This window comes from Triturus cristatus, chromosome 6 (genome assembly GCF_964204655.1).
Source record: "Triturus cristatus chromosome 6, aTriCri1.1, whole genome shotgun sequence".
Lineage (NCBI taxonomy): Eukaryota > Metazoa > Chordata > Amphibia > Caudata > Salamandridae > Triturus > Triturus cristatus.
This window is the reverse complement of record NC_140589.1, coordinates 1,621,340,004-1,621,359,893: the sequence shown is the minus strand read 5'-3', so window position 1 is coordinate 1,621,359,893 and position 19,890 is coordinate 1,621,340,004. Positions and strand designations below refer to the sequence as shown.

The following is a 19,890-nucleotide window of genomic DNA, read 5'->3' as shown; positions in this document are numbered from 1 at the left end:
TATTTAAGGTCCTGACGAATGCCACGTACCCAAGTGGACAATACAGGCAGAAACATGTTGACCCCCTATTAACAATAACTGATTCACAGCGGCGATGGGATGATAAGGTCCCCACTCACCGCACTTATATATTTTAATCCCACATAGTAACCCCATAGAATAAAAATTGTTCAGGTATACTATGATGGTTTTTAAATTCACTCACTCCTTTTTTTGTTTGGGCCCCCACTTAGTTTATAAGTGCATCCCTGTCTTCAGGTGTATGCCCGCCCTCTATCAAACGCGGTTTTTAGAGGGCGAGGACTGGCAGATGATGAAGCATGACACCTGGTGGTGTGTGATGCCAGTCCGTCAATTTTTGTGATTTGCCCCCACTAAATTGGGCATCTCTTAGACACAACTAGGGATGGTCCTTTCTGTGGTTCATAGCTTTGGTTGGAGGCGGACCGTTCTCTAGTGCCCTAACGCCTCTAGTTCCCTCCCCGGGCCAGACCCTGGGTGTAACTGTGGTTCTTTGCTTTGTACAGCCTTTTGGCTGTGGGAACATTAACTAGGGCCTACTCCACAACTGGGAGTCTTTCGAGGACTGTATTGGATAAAAGCCAAACGTCCCATATACTATAATTACATTGGAAGTCCGTGGTGTAGCCACAATCCACCTCCTTAATAATGGAGACGGAAGTCATGTTTGACGAAGACACCTTTACAGAAATACTGAGAACCCCCTCACTACTGGCAGAAACAGTAGTAGCATGCACCGTAAAAAACTCTGACGAATGGGAAGCACTAACAACCAAGAAGAAAGAACAGATAAGAACAGCTCTTCATGGAGCTTTTATGACAGAATACCTGAGGAAGAACACCGCTCCCAGGGGCCTGATAGTCACCAACGAACCCATACTCTTTCTGAACAATAAAGAATTCAGGATCAACTGGTCCGGTATAGCCTGGAAATGTACCAAGGACTGGTTGGTGCTCATTATTAACATGGCAAGACAACTGGCGGATGCCCTTCTTGTTGAGATCCAGCAGAGCGAGAGTCGACTTAAAACGACTATTGATATCAAAATCTTTAAGAAAAAATTAGACGATATCAATAACGACCATCAAGAATACCGGAAATCCCTCACCCAGTCAAAGATTACCAAACTTCAAAAGGATGTCTTGAAATTCAATAGGGATACAGTCTACCCCTATACGACTGATGAGTACTACGACAAGGCTCCAGAACCCCAACCTACAAGGAGACGACAGCAGCAACAACGCCCCCGTCCAACTCCCCTGAACTGGACTTTCAGTGCAGGAGATGAGCGCAGTACATCAGAAAGCGGCGAAGAAGACAATGGAGGTACTACCAACCAAGGTCAACAACAAAGACCGCACCATAACCAACAGATGTACGCCCCTCCAATGAATCCGTATGGATTTTGGCAGCAACCACCGTTCTATCCGCCGAACTTTGGCTATTATCCCGGCCCACAACCTTTTTTATCCAGGGGCAGGGGACGAGGCAGAGGAAAACAGAAACAATGGAGAGGACCAAGAGTACACTGGGAGGAAACCGCGGAAGACCAACTAGGCGCAGTAACAAGGAGCAGGGGCAAAGGCACCACAGCCTCAACGAGCAAACAGATACGAACATAGTGAACCTGAGTAATTACCAACTATCAGGACCTGAATAATCAGTACTACAGAAAGGTTTAGGCTTTGTACCCACTCCCCAAAATGATCCATTTACCCTACATACCGAACTGGCACATTTTTTTCGGAAAATCAGACTCAGGGCCTTCTTTGGAGACACTAAAATAAACAAACCGAAGGACGATGGACATACTGATCTAAGAAATAAATCTACCTTTTGTCCACCTATACAATCCATTCCATGCCAGGTTTTGGCTTTTGAACAGGCAGTATTGGCAGAAATTGAAAAGATCAATTTTCACAATCTAAAAGGCTTCCAAAATCTAACCCGGGAAGAAAAATCCGCGATGTCAAATCTCAAAACCAACAGAGACATCACGATTAAACCAGCGGATAAAGGTGGGGCCACAGTGATCCTGGACACAAACGCATACGATCAAGAGTGCCTGAGACTATTAGCCGATGCAACCAGCTATGAGGTTTATCAGACGGACCCTACTGGACGCCTAATGACCAAAATAAAGTCCATCGTGGTAAAAGCCACCGCCAACAACTGGATTACACAACATGAAGCAGACTTCCTCATTAATGAGAACCCTAGGATGCCCAGGTTCTATACCCTGCCGAAGATACATAAAAACAGGGTCCCACCACCAGGAAGACCCATAGTCTCAGGGATCGGTTCCATACTAGAACCCCTATCCCAGTTCTGTGACTGGTTCCTGAGACCTATTGTCCAAAATTCAAGAACCTACCTACGGGACACCAAGGATGTTCTCTGTCTCCTACGTGACATGCCTATCAATCATATGGAAGACACCCTGGTCACCATGGATATTGAAGCGCTGTACACCAGTATACCACAGGTGCGCACTTACCAAGTGGTAGAGCAAATAATTCTAAACCAAGATTGGAACTATGTCACACCACAACACTTCATAATGGAATGCGCAGAACTGGCACTATGTGAACTTTTTTGAATTCAAGGACGTGATATACCACCTGATCAAAGGTACTTCAATGGGGAGCACATTCGCTCCCAGTCTGGCATGCCTCTACGTACACCAATTTGAGGAGGACCATATCTTTAAGGAAACCAACCCCTACCTTGATCAAATCAAAATGTGGAAGAGGTACATCGACGACGTTCTGATCGTCTGGATGGGTACCAATGAAGAAGCACAATCATTTGTGGAATGGGTAAACAGCATTGATCCACATTTGAGATTCACACATACCATCGACAAAGAAAGAGCAATATTCCTGGACCTTGAAATCAACCTATCTTCAGAAGGCCTACGCACAAGAGTTCACAACAAAGCAACCGACAAAAACAGCCTTCTGCTTTTTGAAAGCTTCCATCCCAAAGCCCTAAGACAAAACCTCCCGGTAGGGCAATTTCTGCGCCTCCGCAGAAATTGTTCAGAAATTTTAGACTTTCATGAACAAGCAGACACCCTGGAAATGAAACTCAGAGCAAGAAATTACCCCCCAAAATTGGTCAAGAATGCCAAAAAAAGAGCTCGAAACAACAACCGGGCAGCTCTTTTAGAAAATACGCCAAAGGAGCCGGCCAACCGGATGGTGTGTGTCACCACCTTTACCCCAGCGTCCAACAAAATTCAGAACATTATTCAAAAGAAATGGCGCACGACAAAGTCTGGACCCAACCCCTATTTGCGTACAAACGCAGTAGGAACATCAAGGATGAACTAGTCCATACAAAACCACCAGCCGCTACAGATGACAACCAACTGACACTATGGGGCCACCAACGACCAACTGGACATTACCCCTGTGGCGATTGCGTATCATGCCAATTCACGGCCACCACAAAAGAAGTGGACATAGGTACTGAGCGGCCATGGACTCAGAAGAACTTCTCTAACTGCAACACAGAAAATGTAGTGTACCTACTCAAATGCCCTTGCCAACTCATGTATGTTGGCATGACTGCTAGGCGTGTAAAGATCAGAATTAGTGAGCACCGGACCACTATCAGAAGGAAGAAAGATAACACCAAATTAACAAAACACTTCCTTGAGAAAGAACACTCTGATAAAGATCTAAGATGGACGGTACTGGAAGTAGTACAGAAGCGCAATGGCTGCCTCTCACATGTCTTACATGTCAGAGAACAGCGCTGGGTGTTTCGCCTTGGGACATGGAAAAACGGATTGAACGATGATATCCCATGGCTACAAATGAAGTAACTTCCCTTAGCGCTCACTAAAACATACACTTTAACAGTACCCATTATAAAGACAAAAACACAAACAATAGACACAGTAATACATGTGAATAGAGCTATACGTAGTTTCCCTTACTCCCTAAAACTAGAATCATCTTGATCAGCAATCATGCGGTAGCTGTAAAATCAACTTGTGCACTAATTGTGGGTTTAACCACACCATCACCCTGACTGTAAACAATCTGGGTTTGTTTTCTCTTCCTTTCTTCTGTGTAAATACTTGAAACTGCATCCGTCATGAAATAATACTCATGAGCAGGGCACATGTTCCCCATATTTCTATATAACGTGTCTACACACGTTAAATCACTCCCTTGTATCTCCAGAAACTATGGCAGGCGCTTTCATTGGACCACAGCTGGTCCCGCCCCACCCCAGGCAATCATCTGAGGTAATGACGGGACACAGGAAGCGGCGTGTCATAGAGCAGCGCCATGTGCTGACACACCCCCACGAGGGTCAGGCAACAAACAGGCAACGTGCAGTCCTTTCTGCATGCTTCGCTCAGGACACAGGAAATGCAGCATCATCACTGTGCGCCACGCTCACCTGAAACCCATATCGCATGCCATGATCCCACCCAACAGTATAAAAGCTTGCTGCGCACTACACTTAATGTCACCGGGGAAGAGGCTGGACGCATGCAGCACTAGGTTTTCTAGCGGGGAGTACGCCTTGAACTGTAAGTCGTTGTTCTGATTTCTTCTTCCAACAGGTTGAAACTATAGTAGACCATGCACGCCCTGACGGTTTTTTCTGCTAACTAATTCAGTATCTTTGATATACCTTCCCAACCAGTCTGGTTTTTAACCCTTTTGTCTTCATCCTTTATCGTCTCCCACCAGAATGTGGCCACAAGGATTTCCCCCCTACCCCTCCCATGGGGCAAATAGGTTTTTCCAATAGGGTAAGACTTCTATATTTGCTTCACATGAATGTCAGAGTGAACACAGATGCCTGACACTCATATAAAAATTTTCACCTTTTTCACTTTAGGAGAGAGCAGTAAGTATGGAGCGTGACTGTGAAACATCAAGGTCTACCGAATGACAACCATTTTGAGTATTATATGTTTGTCTCACCCCCTCTCTCTTACAGGTTTCTCTAAACAGGTGGCAGCTGGCTATAGGCCTACGCCCCCAGTGGTAAGATTGGAGCCCAATATTTAAGGTCCTGACGAATGCCACGTACCCAAGTGGACAATACAGGCAGAAACATGTTGACCCCCTATTAACAATCACTGATTCACAGCGGCGACGGGATGATAAGGTCCCCACTCACCGCACTTATATATTTTAATCCCACATAGTAACCCCATAGAATAAAGATTGTTCAGGTATACTATGATGGTTTTTAAATTCACTCACTCCTTTTTTTGTTTGGGCCCTCACTTAGTTTAGAAGTGCATCCCTGTCTTCAGGTGTATGCCCGCCCTCTATCAAACGCGGTTTTTAGAGGGCGAGGACTGGCAGATGATGAAGCATGACACCTGGTGGTGTGTGATGCCAGTCCGTCAATTTTTGTGATTTGCCCCCACTAAATTGGGCATCTCTTAGACACAACTAGGGACGGTCCTTTCTGTGGTTCATAACTTTTCAGGAGTACCTCGGCGCGCTGTCAGGTGGCACCATGCGGCACCGTACTAATGCCATTCCACTCCGGTTATGATGTGCAGAGTTCAATTAAATGCCACCCCAGCAAAATAATGTCAGTTGTTTTCGAGGCTGTTCATGCTCCAAGATGCAGAGCCCCAAGAGCAAATTGCTTTTGGCCAGTGCATAGATTCTCAGACTTTGCTTTTTATAAATAGATAGAGTCCAATCACAGAACAGGGATAATCAGTGAGGAATCTGCAGCTAAATAGAGTCTCTACCAGAAAGTACGTTACAGAAGATAAGTAACGTGTTCTTCTCATTAAGACTTCTAGCCACAGATGCCTCAGCTTTTGAATAGATACCACAGCAGTACCTATTTGGAGGTAGGCCCATGAAGGTCCTCAAAGACTGAGTGGGCAAAATATCCCTCTCTGCGAACCTGACTGTACAAACAATAGTAATTTGTTAACGTATTGAGGGACAGCCATTTCACTTCATGGCAGATTTCCAGGACAGGAACTGTGTGCCAATGCAGTGGTAGTAGCTTTGGCCCTTGAAGAGTGAGCAGGCAGTCCTTCCAGGGACCACTTTTTGGCCAATGTGTAGCAGATCTTAATGCAGAGCACGATCCAGCAGGAGATGTTTTTCTTATGCACTGTTTTGCCTTGTATTACCCTAGATAACCTGACAAATAGCTGATTGTCCACCCAGTGGTCCTTGGTACGGTTTATATAAAAGCTGAGCACACTTTTGGGATCCAAGCGATGGAGCCTCTGAACCTCCTTAGTGGGAAAAGGTGGAGTATAGAATGCCAACAGGGTCATAGTTTGACCTATGTGTAATGGCGCCACAGCTTTTGGTAGAAATGATGCTCGTATCCACAGAATCAGTTGGTCTGGGAAGAAGGTAGTGTGAGGAGGATTGACACAAAGAGCCTGAAGTTCACTCACTAGCTGTGCCAAGGTGATAGCGACAAGAATTGTTTTTTTAATAGTAAGGAGCTGAAGGGACTGTTGTAAAGCAGCTCAAATGGTGTACATAGGACAAGTAAGAACCAGATTAAGGTTCCATTGGGGCATTAGGTGGAGGAACACATATGTTGTAGTCCTTTCAAAAATTGCTTCACAACTGGTAATGAGGTCTGATCTGGTATCCCTAAAAAAGCTGAAAGAGCCAAAAGATAACACTTAACCAGGCCCAAAGAAACGCCTTGACAGGCCAAAGACAAAACAAATAAAAGAATGTCAAATAACTTGCACTGGAGAAGGTCAAACCACAAATTTGCCCCAACAACTGGGTATACAGTTTTCCACAAGGTACACCTGGCACTGCCACGGTGACATCAACCATCCCAAGAGGAAGGTCAAAGGTGTTCAGCTGTCGCCGTGCAATCTCTAAGCATGAAAGTGGAGATTGCGAATGCCCAGTTGCAGAATCCTGCCCTGTTGCTGTGACGGCAGGTCCTCCAGGAGGGCGGCCTGATCAGAGGTTAGATGCTCAAGCCCAGAAGTTCAGGATACAACACTCTCTGTGTCCAATTTAAAACCACTAGGTTAATTTGGGCCCAATCAGTCCTTATCTTCTTGAGAACTCAGGGCAGTAGCATATTGGTGGGAAACTATACAGAAGCACGGACTTCCACTCTAGGTGGAAAGCATTTCTGAGTGAAAGATGCCTTGGAAACTCCAACAGGCAGAAGCACTGACATTGCAAGTTCTCGTCAGTGCAGAAGGAATCAAGCCAAGATTTCCCTCATCCCAGAAAGAGGTCTTGTGTCACCTCAGGGTGTAATTGGCACTTGTGATCTGGTCGGAGTCGACCGCTGAGTTTGTCCATGGCGCCCAAAAAGCCTGCAGGAGGTTCATCACCAGGAAAATTTCCTGGCGGTCGAGCCATTTCCAGAGGCACAGCACACCCTGATTGTTGCAATGCCACATGGCAGTGGTGTTGTTCGGACCAACTAAACCAGCCTCACCTTGATGGATGGTAGGAAGGCTTTTAGTGCCAAATGGAGGGTCTGGAGTTCCAGAAGATTGAAATGGAGCCAGGACTCCACCGGGGGCCAGAGACCTCTGATCTCCACCTCTGTCAGAAGGCCGTCCCAAACTAGAAGTGATGCATCGGTCACCACGGTCACCTCTGGGTGGGTTAGAGAGAATCGCGGTCCAGATACCACCACTGCAGGTTTTTCGCAGTCTCCTCTGAAATCTGAACGCAGCCTGAGAGGTCGCCTTGATGTTGGGCCTACTGGGACATTAGAGCCCACTGCACAGCCTGGAAGTGCCACCTGGCCTACTCGATGAGGATGATGCAGGAGGCCATCAGTGCTAGTAGCCTCAGAGTCAACCTCAATGAAATCCAGGACAGAGGCTGAAAAATCATGATCATAAACTGTATGTCCTGGACTCTACTTCCTGGGGAAAGATACAAAACTGAATCGTGCCCAGAATGGCTCAGATGAAAGGGACATCTGAGAAGGAGTGAAGTCTAACTTCAGCATGTATATATTGAACCATAAGGATGACAGGAGGTTCGTTGGAGTCGGAAGGTGGCTGTCGACTGCTGGGGGCGAGCCAACCTTCAACAGCCAGTAATGGAAATAGGGAGAAGACTGGCAATCTTGATTTTTGAAGGTGCGCTGCTACCACGGCCAACACCTTTGTAAATACCAGAGGTGCACTGGCGAGACCAAAGAGGAGCTCCGCAAAGTGAAAGTATTCCTGTCCCCCTACAAACCATCCAGTCTTTGGAGTTGAGAGCAGATAAGACCTGGGTTAGGGTGAGCATTCTGAATTTTCCCTTCTGGAGGAAGATATTTAGAGGAAACAGGTAGGTCTCCATCCTCACCCAGGCACCGCTCCAGGCTCTGCTAGCAGCCATTATCAGGAAGCACGGACTAAACATTGTCTCCTACGCCAACAACACCCAGCTGATCCTCTCCCTCAACAACGAACCCACAGTCGCCAAGAGCAACTTCCACAACGGGATGAAGGCTGTCGCCACCAGGATGAAGGACAGCTGCCTCAAGCTAAACTCAGAAAAGACTGAAGTCCTCATCTTGGGCTCCACCCCTTCTGCTTAGGACAACGCCTGGTGGCCTGTGCACACCCACAGACCACACAAGAAATCTCTGCATCATCTTGGACTCCTCGCTCACCATGAACCACCAAATAAACGCCATCTCATCAGCCTGCTTCCACATGCTACGCCTGCTCCGAAAGATCTTCAGGTGGATCCCCACCGAGTCCAGATAGACGGTCACCCAGGCACACATCAGCAGCAGACACTTCTACGGCAACACACTCTATAACTGCATCCCCCAGAAAATCCTCCAGAAACTGCAAAGCATCCAGAGCACCTCTGTCAGTGTCATCCTCAACATCCCCGCCGCATCCACATCACCAGCCACCTGTGAGACTTCCAATGGCTCCCACTCAACAAAAGAATCACCTTCAAGCTCCTCACACACGCCTACAAAGCCCTACATGACAAAGGACCTGCATACCTCAATCACCGCCTCTTGTTTCATGCACTGACCAGAGACCTCCACTCAACTGGCCCTGGCCGCCATCCCACATATCCACAAGACCACGGCCGGGGGAATATTCTTCTCCTACCTCACAGCAAAGACCTGGAACACCCTGCCTGTCCCCTAAGGCACTCCCAGTCATTGACCCAATTCAGGAAGGACCTCAAGACCTGGCTCTTCAACTGAACCACAGTGCCTTGCGACAGATCTGCAGTCGCCCCCCCGTCCCCCCTTTGGGGTGGTGGGGAGGGGGGAGTAGTTGCACTTTACAAACCACTTGATTAATTCTTTTTTCGGCGCTGATCCTTTTTTCGGCGCCAGAAAGTAGCAGAAATAACAATCACGTCCTACTTCTGGCACCCTATAAACAGTCCCTTTGGCCAGAAGGAATGAAGGAATAGCACTTACTGCTGCAAAATGGAAAGATGGCTCTCCATCAGTCACTGGGAGAATGGCAGATGGTGCGGCGAGGAAGAGTAAGTTTTACTCCCTGCAACCGATCTGTAGGACCCACCTGTCTGATGTTATAGTCTGCCAAATGGAAAATGTTCCTCCGGTTCCTGTAAGGGCATGTTAAAAGATTTGGTATGTGGGACTACAAGGAGAAAAATGGACTGAGTTACCCAATGACCTTGGGGCACTAGACATAATAGCCCTAGACCACGAAACTGCTGGTTTCCTTGTGGAGGCATGACAGGCTGGTGGTATAGTGCACCTCTACCAAATCCCAAATGGAGCAGGTGAATTGCTGCGGCAGCAAGGGTGGAGTGGACAGGCCATGAGAAGGTCAGTAGCCCTGCTCCCCTAAAAATGCTTTAGTGCAGAAACAGCCTTGCCCCTAAACTGACAAGTCCATCAAAGGGTACATCCATCAGGGAGGAGTGGACATCGCCAGAGAACACACTCTATCTCAATCACGCATTGCAGAGAATGGCAACACTGGTGCCAATGGCCCGCCCAACGGAATCGGTGGTGTCCAAGCCACAACAAATCATGAATTTGACCGCATCACAACTGCCTTGAATGCCTAAGTGAGAGATGTCTGAGATATTGAGGCACACAAGGGAGAACTTATGCCACCGAGTCTGTGAGCGTGGTAATAGCGTCCAAACAAGCAGCTGGCGTTAACAGAACGGAATGCAAGATTGGTAGAAGAAAACACTTGTTTCCCAAATGTTTCCACCCACTTATTTTACCTGTCCAGGGAATGGCTGGTAGAGAAGGTTTTGAGGTTAGATACCTTGCACCACTAGATTTTCAGGGAAAGGGTGCTGCAAAAGAAAAACAGGGTTAGGTGGAGCAGGGCAATTTTCTTATTGTCTGGGGGTCTAGAACAATGTTTGGGCTGTGCCCCCAACAAGGTAATTATCAGTGCTTCATTAAAGGGAAGTAAAGGATCAGAATATGTTTGCCTCCGTTGGAAGACTTCTGTTAATGCATTGGTGTTAATGTCCAAGGTGGGAAGCTAGAGGTGAAGAACTTCAGTCGCCCTATGCATAGCCATGACGGAGGAAAATAATTGCTCGGTGACTGGTCCATAGGGTGAGACTCGACTTGTTTCTGGGAGGCATCAAGACTACCAGCCTCCTGTTAGTCATCATACCAGACATCATCTGGCTAGGGTTAAGCAAACTCATCACTCGGGCCATAGCCGTCGTGACAGTCCATACCAAATAGGAAATGCAATGTGTGTTCTCACTCGCTGTAGGTAACCACTAGTTGGTTATACTGTGCACACAGTCTAGGGGTTTCCCAAAAGTGTACAGGGCTCAATGTAAAACCAATAGTGCTCTATTGGTGGTAGTGTGGGTGAGCAGTCTTAGGCCTAACATAGAGGAGTTTAAGACATTTATTGCACAACATTGACCAATAATGAACACATGACGCAAAAAGGAGATCCACACCAATTTTAGAAAAATAAGCTTCGTTTGCATTTTATTTTAAGACCTAGAGCTTCGCAATAAAGTAAGCACGTTTTTAACCAAAAATCCTTTTTACTATAAAAAGTCGAAACTTAGTGCAATTTCTGAACAGTTCAATGTTATCCTATGGAGGAAAACAATAATGTGGTTTAACAGGCACTTTCAAATCCAGTCTTCGGGCCCAAATGTCAGCAATGGGCAAAGGTCAGGTGAGTACCAAAACTGCACCACCAGCTGCCGGGTGCAGAGGTCAAAGTCCGAGTTCGGCCCAATGCGTTCCAATGGAGAATGGGGTCTCGAAGCCATACTGCTTGCAGGTATGTAGATCGGTTGAAGGGGGCCAATGTTTGTGGGTTAAGACAAGCACAGGGAGGGCACAAAGCAGCCCCAAACATACACCACCAGCGGCACAGGGGCAGCTGGGTGAAGGGTGCAATTTCGTCATCAGGCACCCAATGCTTCCCACCCAAAGTGAGGGTGAAAACCGGGGGTTGCCATCTGCTGCTAAATCAGAGACTAGGGGTCGCATTACAAAAGCGGCAGGCCATTGAAGTTTCCCCTTCGAAGCACTGGCCCATCTTTTGGAAGGAGGTGGGACACCTTTGCCCAAGATGTGCATTGTTTCTGGTCGTAGAGAGCAGAGGCTCTCCATCCAGGGGTCCAGAAACATGTCTATGTTTTGCAGGCTGCCTAAAGTCAGTAATTGCCCACACCAGGGTCAGTAGGTTTTCAGGGGGCACCTCGTAGGTGTCCTCCGATTACATGTTTTAATAAATCTCACACTAGCATCAGTGTGGATTTATTACAAGGAGCTGTTTGGTACCAAACACTATTGATTTCAGGAAAGCCATCAAGGTGCTTGGGAATTCTAGTTGGCGAGTTTCCAGCCCATGTACTTCTTACAGCTTCCCTGGCACTTACAATAATTAGGAACGGACTCAAGTATTGTAGGGGCATATCTGCTTAGGCAGAAATGCCCTCACAGTGGTATAATGCACCCTACCTTAGGGCTGTAAGGTCTACTAGAGGGTGGCTTACCTAAACCTAAAGACAGTGCTGGCTGGCATGGCATACAGGCAGGGTGCCATGTCCACTTTGTTGTTTTTCCTCCCACAAGGGCATGCAAGATGCAAAGGCAATGGCAATGGCATGGTCCTAGTGAGAGGGTGTCACAGGGCACGCTCTTCAGCTTCCAGGCCCTAGGTTCCCAGGGCACCATTTACTAGGGACTTACAGGGGCAAAAGAACCAATAGTGGATATGTTTTAGGGAAGAGAACTGGCACAGGAGACCTGATTGGCAGGGACCCTGTGCACTACAATCAAAACCACATCAATTACCAGGCAACAAGAAGGGGTTACCCATGTCAAAAGAGGCACTTTCTTACACTTGTACCAGCATGAAATTGCTTGAGGTCAGATCAGTGTCGAAGAGAGCTATAAGGACCTTCTCCTCCGGCAGCAACGGAGTCAGTATTAAAGAGGCAGTGCCTGGAGGAGGTGTGATCGGGAGGTGGAGGGCAAGATGGGCTCAGAGGGTCCATGTGGTGCCAAGGGCAAATCTGCCAGCAGCACTACAGATGGCGAGCTTCTCGGCTCCCTGGGGCCTAATGGTGTGTTAGAAGGAGTTGAGAGGGATCTGAAGAGCTGGAGCATCACTCCGCGGAACTCTTCTGTCTGATGTGGCGTAGCAGTTGGCTCTGGAAAATCAGCATGTTCCAGAACGAGCTATTGGATTCACTCCAAAGTCTGCTGCCTTTGGTAGAGAGATCAATAATTGTGCACCACCACTGGGCTTGCTCAGGCAAATGCAAGTGGCAGGAGGGGGGTAGAATCCCTCTTCAATTCCTTATGCAACTTGTTAGACTTACCAGACGATAATGACTGTGACGAAGACCGGCCCCTAGAACAGCTAGGTTGGCTTTGGAACCGGGATTGAGCTTTGGATGTGGGCCAAGACTTGGAGGGATCACAGTGAGGAGTCTTTTTATGCCCTAATGACCTTGGGGTTTATTTATGTACAGTAGCTGCAGGACTTGGAGTCATGGCTCGACCCCAGAAACCACAGGCATACCTGAAGAGAATTTGTCACAGACATTTCTTTGCGACTGTCCTTACAGGTCTTAAACCTGTTGTCTTTGGAGGTGACATAACTTGCACACTGAAGAACAATTTCAAAGTAAATGCCTCTGGGAGAGATGAAGTGAGCTTCGGCTCCGCATCTGGTGGAGCTAAAACTGGAAAAGGAACAGATGTCAGCATGCTGGGGTGGCACCTATATAGGCTTTGTACATATTTTCCATAGCAGCTTCAGTGTGGAGCCGTAGGTACTGCTGAAAAGTTTACCGGTCCAGTCAGATGCCTAGAGAAAATTCAAAAGGAGGGGAATCTGTGGCTAGAAGTCTCTTTCAGATGTTGTATGCATCTACAACATCAGGAGTCCTTTGGCTACCAAAGATGGAACTGCCTCTCAAATATCACAGTCCGCAACATCGTACTTGTATCTTCACTTCTCTCTGGAAACCTGAGACTTGGCCACTACCAAGCAACATTTAATGGAAAAGTACACAGTATCATGATTTTTATACTACAAGATTAAAAAGTCCACCTTGTTGGATATCTCACTACTTAAAGACATAGAGTTTAGCTGAGAGTGCACTCAAAATGTAAAGTCAATGGCTTCCTCCATCTCAACACACCTATATGCATAATTCATGCATGGCTATTGGCAATGAAATGGTGAACAGGGAGATATGTCAAACTGCTGATATAATTAGTATGTGCATTGCCGTGCAAATTAAGTCTTGAATCCCTCCCAGGACCTAGTAACAGGCGTTAATCCAACAATTGCCTGACTAAGAAACTTGGATCATTGCTCCTGATATTGGAAGAATCACTGATCCATCTTTATAGACAACTATGGAGCAGTTTTAAAGGATATAGTCACTGGCTTATATTCTCTACTAATAAAAGAACTCTACGCCAGACCGCTGCACTCCTGCCTCAACAGACTATGGCAATCTAAGCTCTCATTAACTTGAGCTGACCAAGGCAGGCATCCCATGATGAAGGAACAATCGATTTACAGACTGCACAACCTCTAAGCAATATTCAATTGGATATTGGACCCCTTCCTGACCTCCTGACTATATGGTCTGAAAGAAGCAGACCAATCTAAGTCCCTTTTTTCAGTAGCACTGATCTTAGGGGTTTCTCCACTGAGACCGAGCTGTTTCATATTATGCTGGAACAACATGGAGATACAGGTCATCTTTACTGCTCATGGACTACATCTTTCCAGGAGCGCACAGTTAAGTGTACCAGAAACTCAATTTGTATATTCTATATAACAGTATTTCTATAGCTTACAGACTGGATTGTTTGATCTGCCTTGTGATCAGGCTTACTGCTGCCACGCTGAGGTTGCAGGATTAGTATCCCAGAAAGTGTGCATAATTTCCTGCACTGTCACACATGACTGTTGTCTATTACATCCGACATCGCAAATATCCCAATGTTTGTGCTTTTATTGATAGGCCTAAAGTACAATCGTTTGCAGCCATTAGGACTGAACCTAAGTAGAAGGGCAGGTAATGGGTCCCTTCCTGGGGGTGGGTACACCCCCTATTATACCACCCTCCAGTAGGAGGGGGTATAAGCCTCACTCTGGTTGGCTGGGTCCCCCTATCTGCAAGATGTCGGGGACTGAGAGTTGTGCTTCACCTCGCCTCCCCCACCTGAGGGGTGGTGTTGGCAAAGGTGGGCACACCTATCCTCTTAACTTGGGTTTCCCGCCGATTCTCCCACCCAAAGAGGGGGTCAGAACAGGTGGGGGCCAGTTGCTGGGAGTAGCAAATTGCCTGGGTTGCTCACAAAGGCAGCAACCCTTTGAAGCTTCCCCTTCGTGAGCCCTGCCCATCATGGGAGAGGAGGCTTAGCATCACGTCCCAGGATGTGCTTTATTTCAGGAACTCGAAACCGACAGGCTCTCAACCCAGGGGTCCATAAATATGTCTCGTGGTGGCAGCTGGCAAGCAGCCACTCAGCCAGGACACTAGAGTTAGGTTGTTTTTCATGGGGCATCTCTAAGATGCCCTACGAGTGCATTTTTCATCAAATCACACACTGGCATCAGTGTGGGTTTCATGTGCTGAGAAGTTTGATACCAAACTTCCCGGTTTTCAGTAAAGCCATTATGGTGCTGTGGAGTTCATAATGACAAACTCCCCGATCATATACTACTTATGGCATTACTGCACTTACAATGTCTAAGAATTGACTTAAACACTGTAGGGGTAAAGGGTTCATGCACCTGTACTTTCACCACTGGTATGGTGCGCCCAGGTAGAGGGGGGGGGGGCTTACCTATTCCCAGGCAGTGGACTGTAGGAATGGCACACAGGGATGTGTGGAGAGATGGAGACAGAGACGGAGAGAGAGAGAGAGAGAGAGAGAGAGAGAGAGAGAGAGAGAGAGAGAGAGAGAGAGAGAGAGAGAGAGAGAGAGAAAGAGAGAGACAGAGACAGAGACAGAGACAGAGACAGAGACAGAGACAGAGACAGAGACAGAGACAGAGACAGAGACAGAGACAGAGACAGAGACAGAGACAGAGACAGAGACAGAGACAGAGAGGGAGAATATATTATATATATTTATATATATACAGGGCCTCTTAAGGGTGGCACAGTAAGTCTTCCCTGGTCACAGTGCCCTTGGAACCTATGGTACCATTTACAAGGGACTTACATGTGGCCAGAGAGTTGCCAATTGGGTTTTGCAACAGTACAGTTTAGGGAAGGGACACAGGCCTTGGTTACCTCCTTGGCAGGAACCCAGGGCACACTCAGTCAAAGTACATCAACATTGGACAAAAAGTGGGGGGCAATCATGCAAAAAAGGGCACTTTCCTACAGTTCCCTTCTTTTCGGGAGAGCTATTGCTAATAATTCCAGGTTGGGTTCTACGGTACAGCATTACCTTAATAGTCTTCTATTGTTTCCTAAAACTGTCTGCTTGGCACAGATGAGTTCGCACACGCAGTATCGGTATCACTTCCTCCACCTGCTTGAACAATGTGCACATTTACCCATTAAAATGCATAATTATGATACTTACACGTATCAGTAGGATTCTTTCGCAGTAAGGAACCCCCTTACAGAATAATAGGTCGTCAGCAGTTGTTACTACAGAGTTGTTTGAATAGACATTACTTTCTGCCTCTTTTGACCCAGGTAAAAACAAAAAACATGTTCTCCCAACTTTTTGTATTTAATTGAGTCATTCAAATTGAGTGGAAATCCTCCCAATATCGTGTGCCTGGGTTTGGTGTGTAGGAATAAGCGTGCCCTTCTCTGAGCTGAAAACCTGGTTAGATGAGTAATAACCAATTAAACTGTTGTCCAGCTGTGGCTGTCAATATACTTGGGCTCAAGGTTGCACAGCTGATCATCTGCCCAGCCCTACTCATAGCCAGCGTGCAAACTGAAGGGAATCCAAGAATGAAAGGATATAAATGAGCAGCAGGTAACACACAATTTCAAACGCATGGAGCGGGCATTGCTGCAAATGTGTAATCATTTGAACTACGTTTCTTTCGGGGCAAAGGTACATTTAGCAGAAGAAGCGGGATTTTAGGCTGCCTTTCAGCACTGAAAATACTTACAAGCTTGCAAACGTTAGATGGGTTAATAGATTTGTGAAAGCAATAAGCACAAGCAAGGAAAACCTCTTCAAAAGCAGGTTCCAATGATGCCTTTAGCACTTTAACGAATACAGCAAGAATTAAGGCACCTCCTGCTGTCATAACTATTAAAAAGCAACAGTATTAATATAATGATCAAAAAACTTACACGACGTATGATGGCTTTTCTTTTTCCTGAACTAGAGGCCGCCGTGATGTCCTTCTTGCCTCACACCGCTAAAAGATAAAGGAAAATAGATTCGTTTTTTTGAGCGGCAGTGTTACAAAATGTATACACTATGCTATTATTAACATAATGAATAAAAAGTTATCTTTTTTTCACATCCAAGTGACAACAATGTATTGTTCCTCAGCATCAGCTACACTGATGACACTGTACTCTCTCATCTAAAAGGAGTAAAACACAGCTGGGATGCTGTTTGACCAGTTCTCCTGGGCCAGCACACGTGAGTGACAGATAGGCAACCCTAGTAAACACTATTCTGCTGTGTTTCAAAAGGCAAAAAACATAGGTACGACCCAAGAGAAGAGTTCACTAAAATTCCAATGAACTCTTTTAAGGCTTTGAAGCATATGGTAGTGCGATCCCTTGGAGGTCTCTATGAGGTTTGAACATCAAGTTCAGGCTATGCACGTAGCGCTTACAATAAATAGAATACCCAAGCAGTTGATAAGACTTTTATAGTAATTAAAGAAATATGCTTGGTAAATGTACAAAGTTTAACTGTAAGTTGCTCTCTAGCTGAGGGGTCTCCAACCTTTTCTGTAGTGAAAGCTACTTCTGATCAGTGAAAATCAACATAGACTACTGAAGGCCAAGCAACTAGCACATTGTTATCAGGCACCCTCACGCCCAGCTCCATTGACTTTAAGCCTAATGTCAATAGAACCAGATACTGAGTTCAACAAATTACTTTGTCCTTTGGCACTAGGATAGGGCTTGCAGTGAGAGCGTGGTCTTTGGGGATGTATGAACATGTGTGCATATGAATGAGATAAATGTGTATGGGTGACTGGGAGCTTGTGTTTTTATTTATTTTATTTTTACAGAGTTTTATATAGCGCGAACTTGACCTGAATCGGGTATCAGAGTGCTTTACATAGCACCAGTTGCGTTACATGAGGAAACATTCATTTTTTTAGGTCTCTCGCCTGACCCAGCCCATGCGCTGGTCTGGCGAGACTTTTAGTGAGGGCTCAAAAAATGCTACTATGGCCAGCCTAGATCTACAGTGCATGTGCGCAGGAACGCGCTTAGGAGCAGAGGCACCATATGGCAAACCTCATCATGCTCATCAAGAGCCCGCGATCAATTTCACTTTTGCCCGCAATCACTTTCGCGGCGCCCCTTTGATGTTCTCGTTCAAAGAACATCAAACATCAAAGAACATGTTGTTGTGTTAATGCTTTGCTGCGCCCATTTGACTTACAATGTGCTTTCTCTTTCCACAAACTCGATGTTTGTGTTCCTTAATTTTGATATGCTTTTAGTATTACTGTCACACACACAACCACACACCCAACCACACACACACAACCGTGCACACAACCACAACCACATGCACAACTACACAACCACACACACCCAACCACACAACCACACCACACACACACAACCACACACAACCACAACCACACACGATGCACACAACCACAACCAACCACACACACAACCACAACCACACACACAACACACACACAACCACACAAAACCACACACAACCACACCCAAAACCACAATCACACACAACCACAACTACACACACACACAACCACATACACAACATACAACCCCACATGCAACCATAACCACACACGCAACCATAACCACACACGCAACCATAACCACACACGCAACCATAACCACACACGCAACCATAACCACACACACACACAACCACACACACACACAACCACACACAAACACACACACACAAACACACACACAAACACACACACAAACACACACACAAACACACACAACCACACACACACACAACCACACACACACACAACCACACACACAACCACACCCAACCACACAACCACACCCAACCACACCCAACCACAACCACACCCAACCATACCCACAACCACACACACAACCACAACCGCACACACAACACACACAACCACACACACAAAACACACACAACCACACACACACAACCACAACCACACACACAACTACACACACACAACCATAACCACACACAACCACACACACACAACTGCACACACACACACCCACACCCACACACCCACACCCACACACACCCACACACACCCACACACACCCACACACACAACCACACACAACCGCACACACACACACACAACCGCACACACACAAACCCCACACACAACCTAAGGCTTTGAAGCACATGGTAGTTCGATCTCTTGGAGGTCTCTATGAGGTTTGAACATCAAGTTCAGGCTATGCACGTAGCGCTTACAATAAATAGAATACCCAAGCAGTTGATAAGAGTTTTATAGTAATTAAAGAAATATGCTTGGTAAATGTACAAAGTTTAACTGTAAGTTGCTCTCTAGCTGAGGGGTCTCCAACCTTTTCTGTAGTGAAAGCTACTTCTGATCAGTGAAAATCAACATAGACTACTGAAGGCCAAGCAACTCGCACATTGTTATCAGGCACCCTCACGCCCAGCTCCATTGACTTTAAGCCTAATGTCAATAGAACCAGATACTGAGTTCAACAAATTACTTTGTCTTGGGGCACTAGGATAGGGCTTGCAGTGAGAGCGTGGTCTTTGGGATGTATGAACATGAGTGCATATGAATGAGATAAATGTGTATGGGTGACTGGGAGCTTGTGTTTTTATTTATTTTATTTTTACAGAGTTTTATATAGCGCGAACTTGACCTGAATCGGGTATCAGAGTGCTTTACATAGCACCAGTTGCGTTACATGAGGAAACATTCATTTTTTTAGGTCTCTCGCCTGACCCAGCCCATGCGCTGGTCTGGCGAGACTTTTAGTGAGGGCTCAAAAAATGCTACTATGGCCAGCCTAGATCTACAGTGCATGTGCGCAGGCACGCGCTTAGGAGCAGAGGCACCATATGGCAAACCTCATCATGCTCATCAAGAGCCCGCGATCAATTTCACTTTTGCCCGCAATCACTTTCGCGGCGCCCCTTGGTTTCAAAGAACATCAAACATCAAAGAACATGTTGTTGTGTTAATGCTTTGCTGCGCCCGTTTGACTTACAATGTGCTTACTCTTTCCACA

The 19,890-nt window shown here is 46.4% G+C and overlaps 1 protein-coding gene across 1 annotated transcript in view; it reads right to left on the bottom strand.

The window, feature by feature from the left end:
* Positions 1-19,890, bottom strand: part of SRBD1 (S1 RNA binding domain 1) — a 721,551-nt gene that overhangs the window by 571,287 nt on the left and 130,374 nt on the right. The window contains exon 2 of the mRNA XM_085612769.1: positions 16,786-16,853. Coding sequence (XP_085468895.1) covers positions 16,786-16,853 — 68 coding nt within the window. The remainder of the gene's footprint in view (positions 1-16,785; positions 16,854-19,890) is intronic.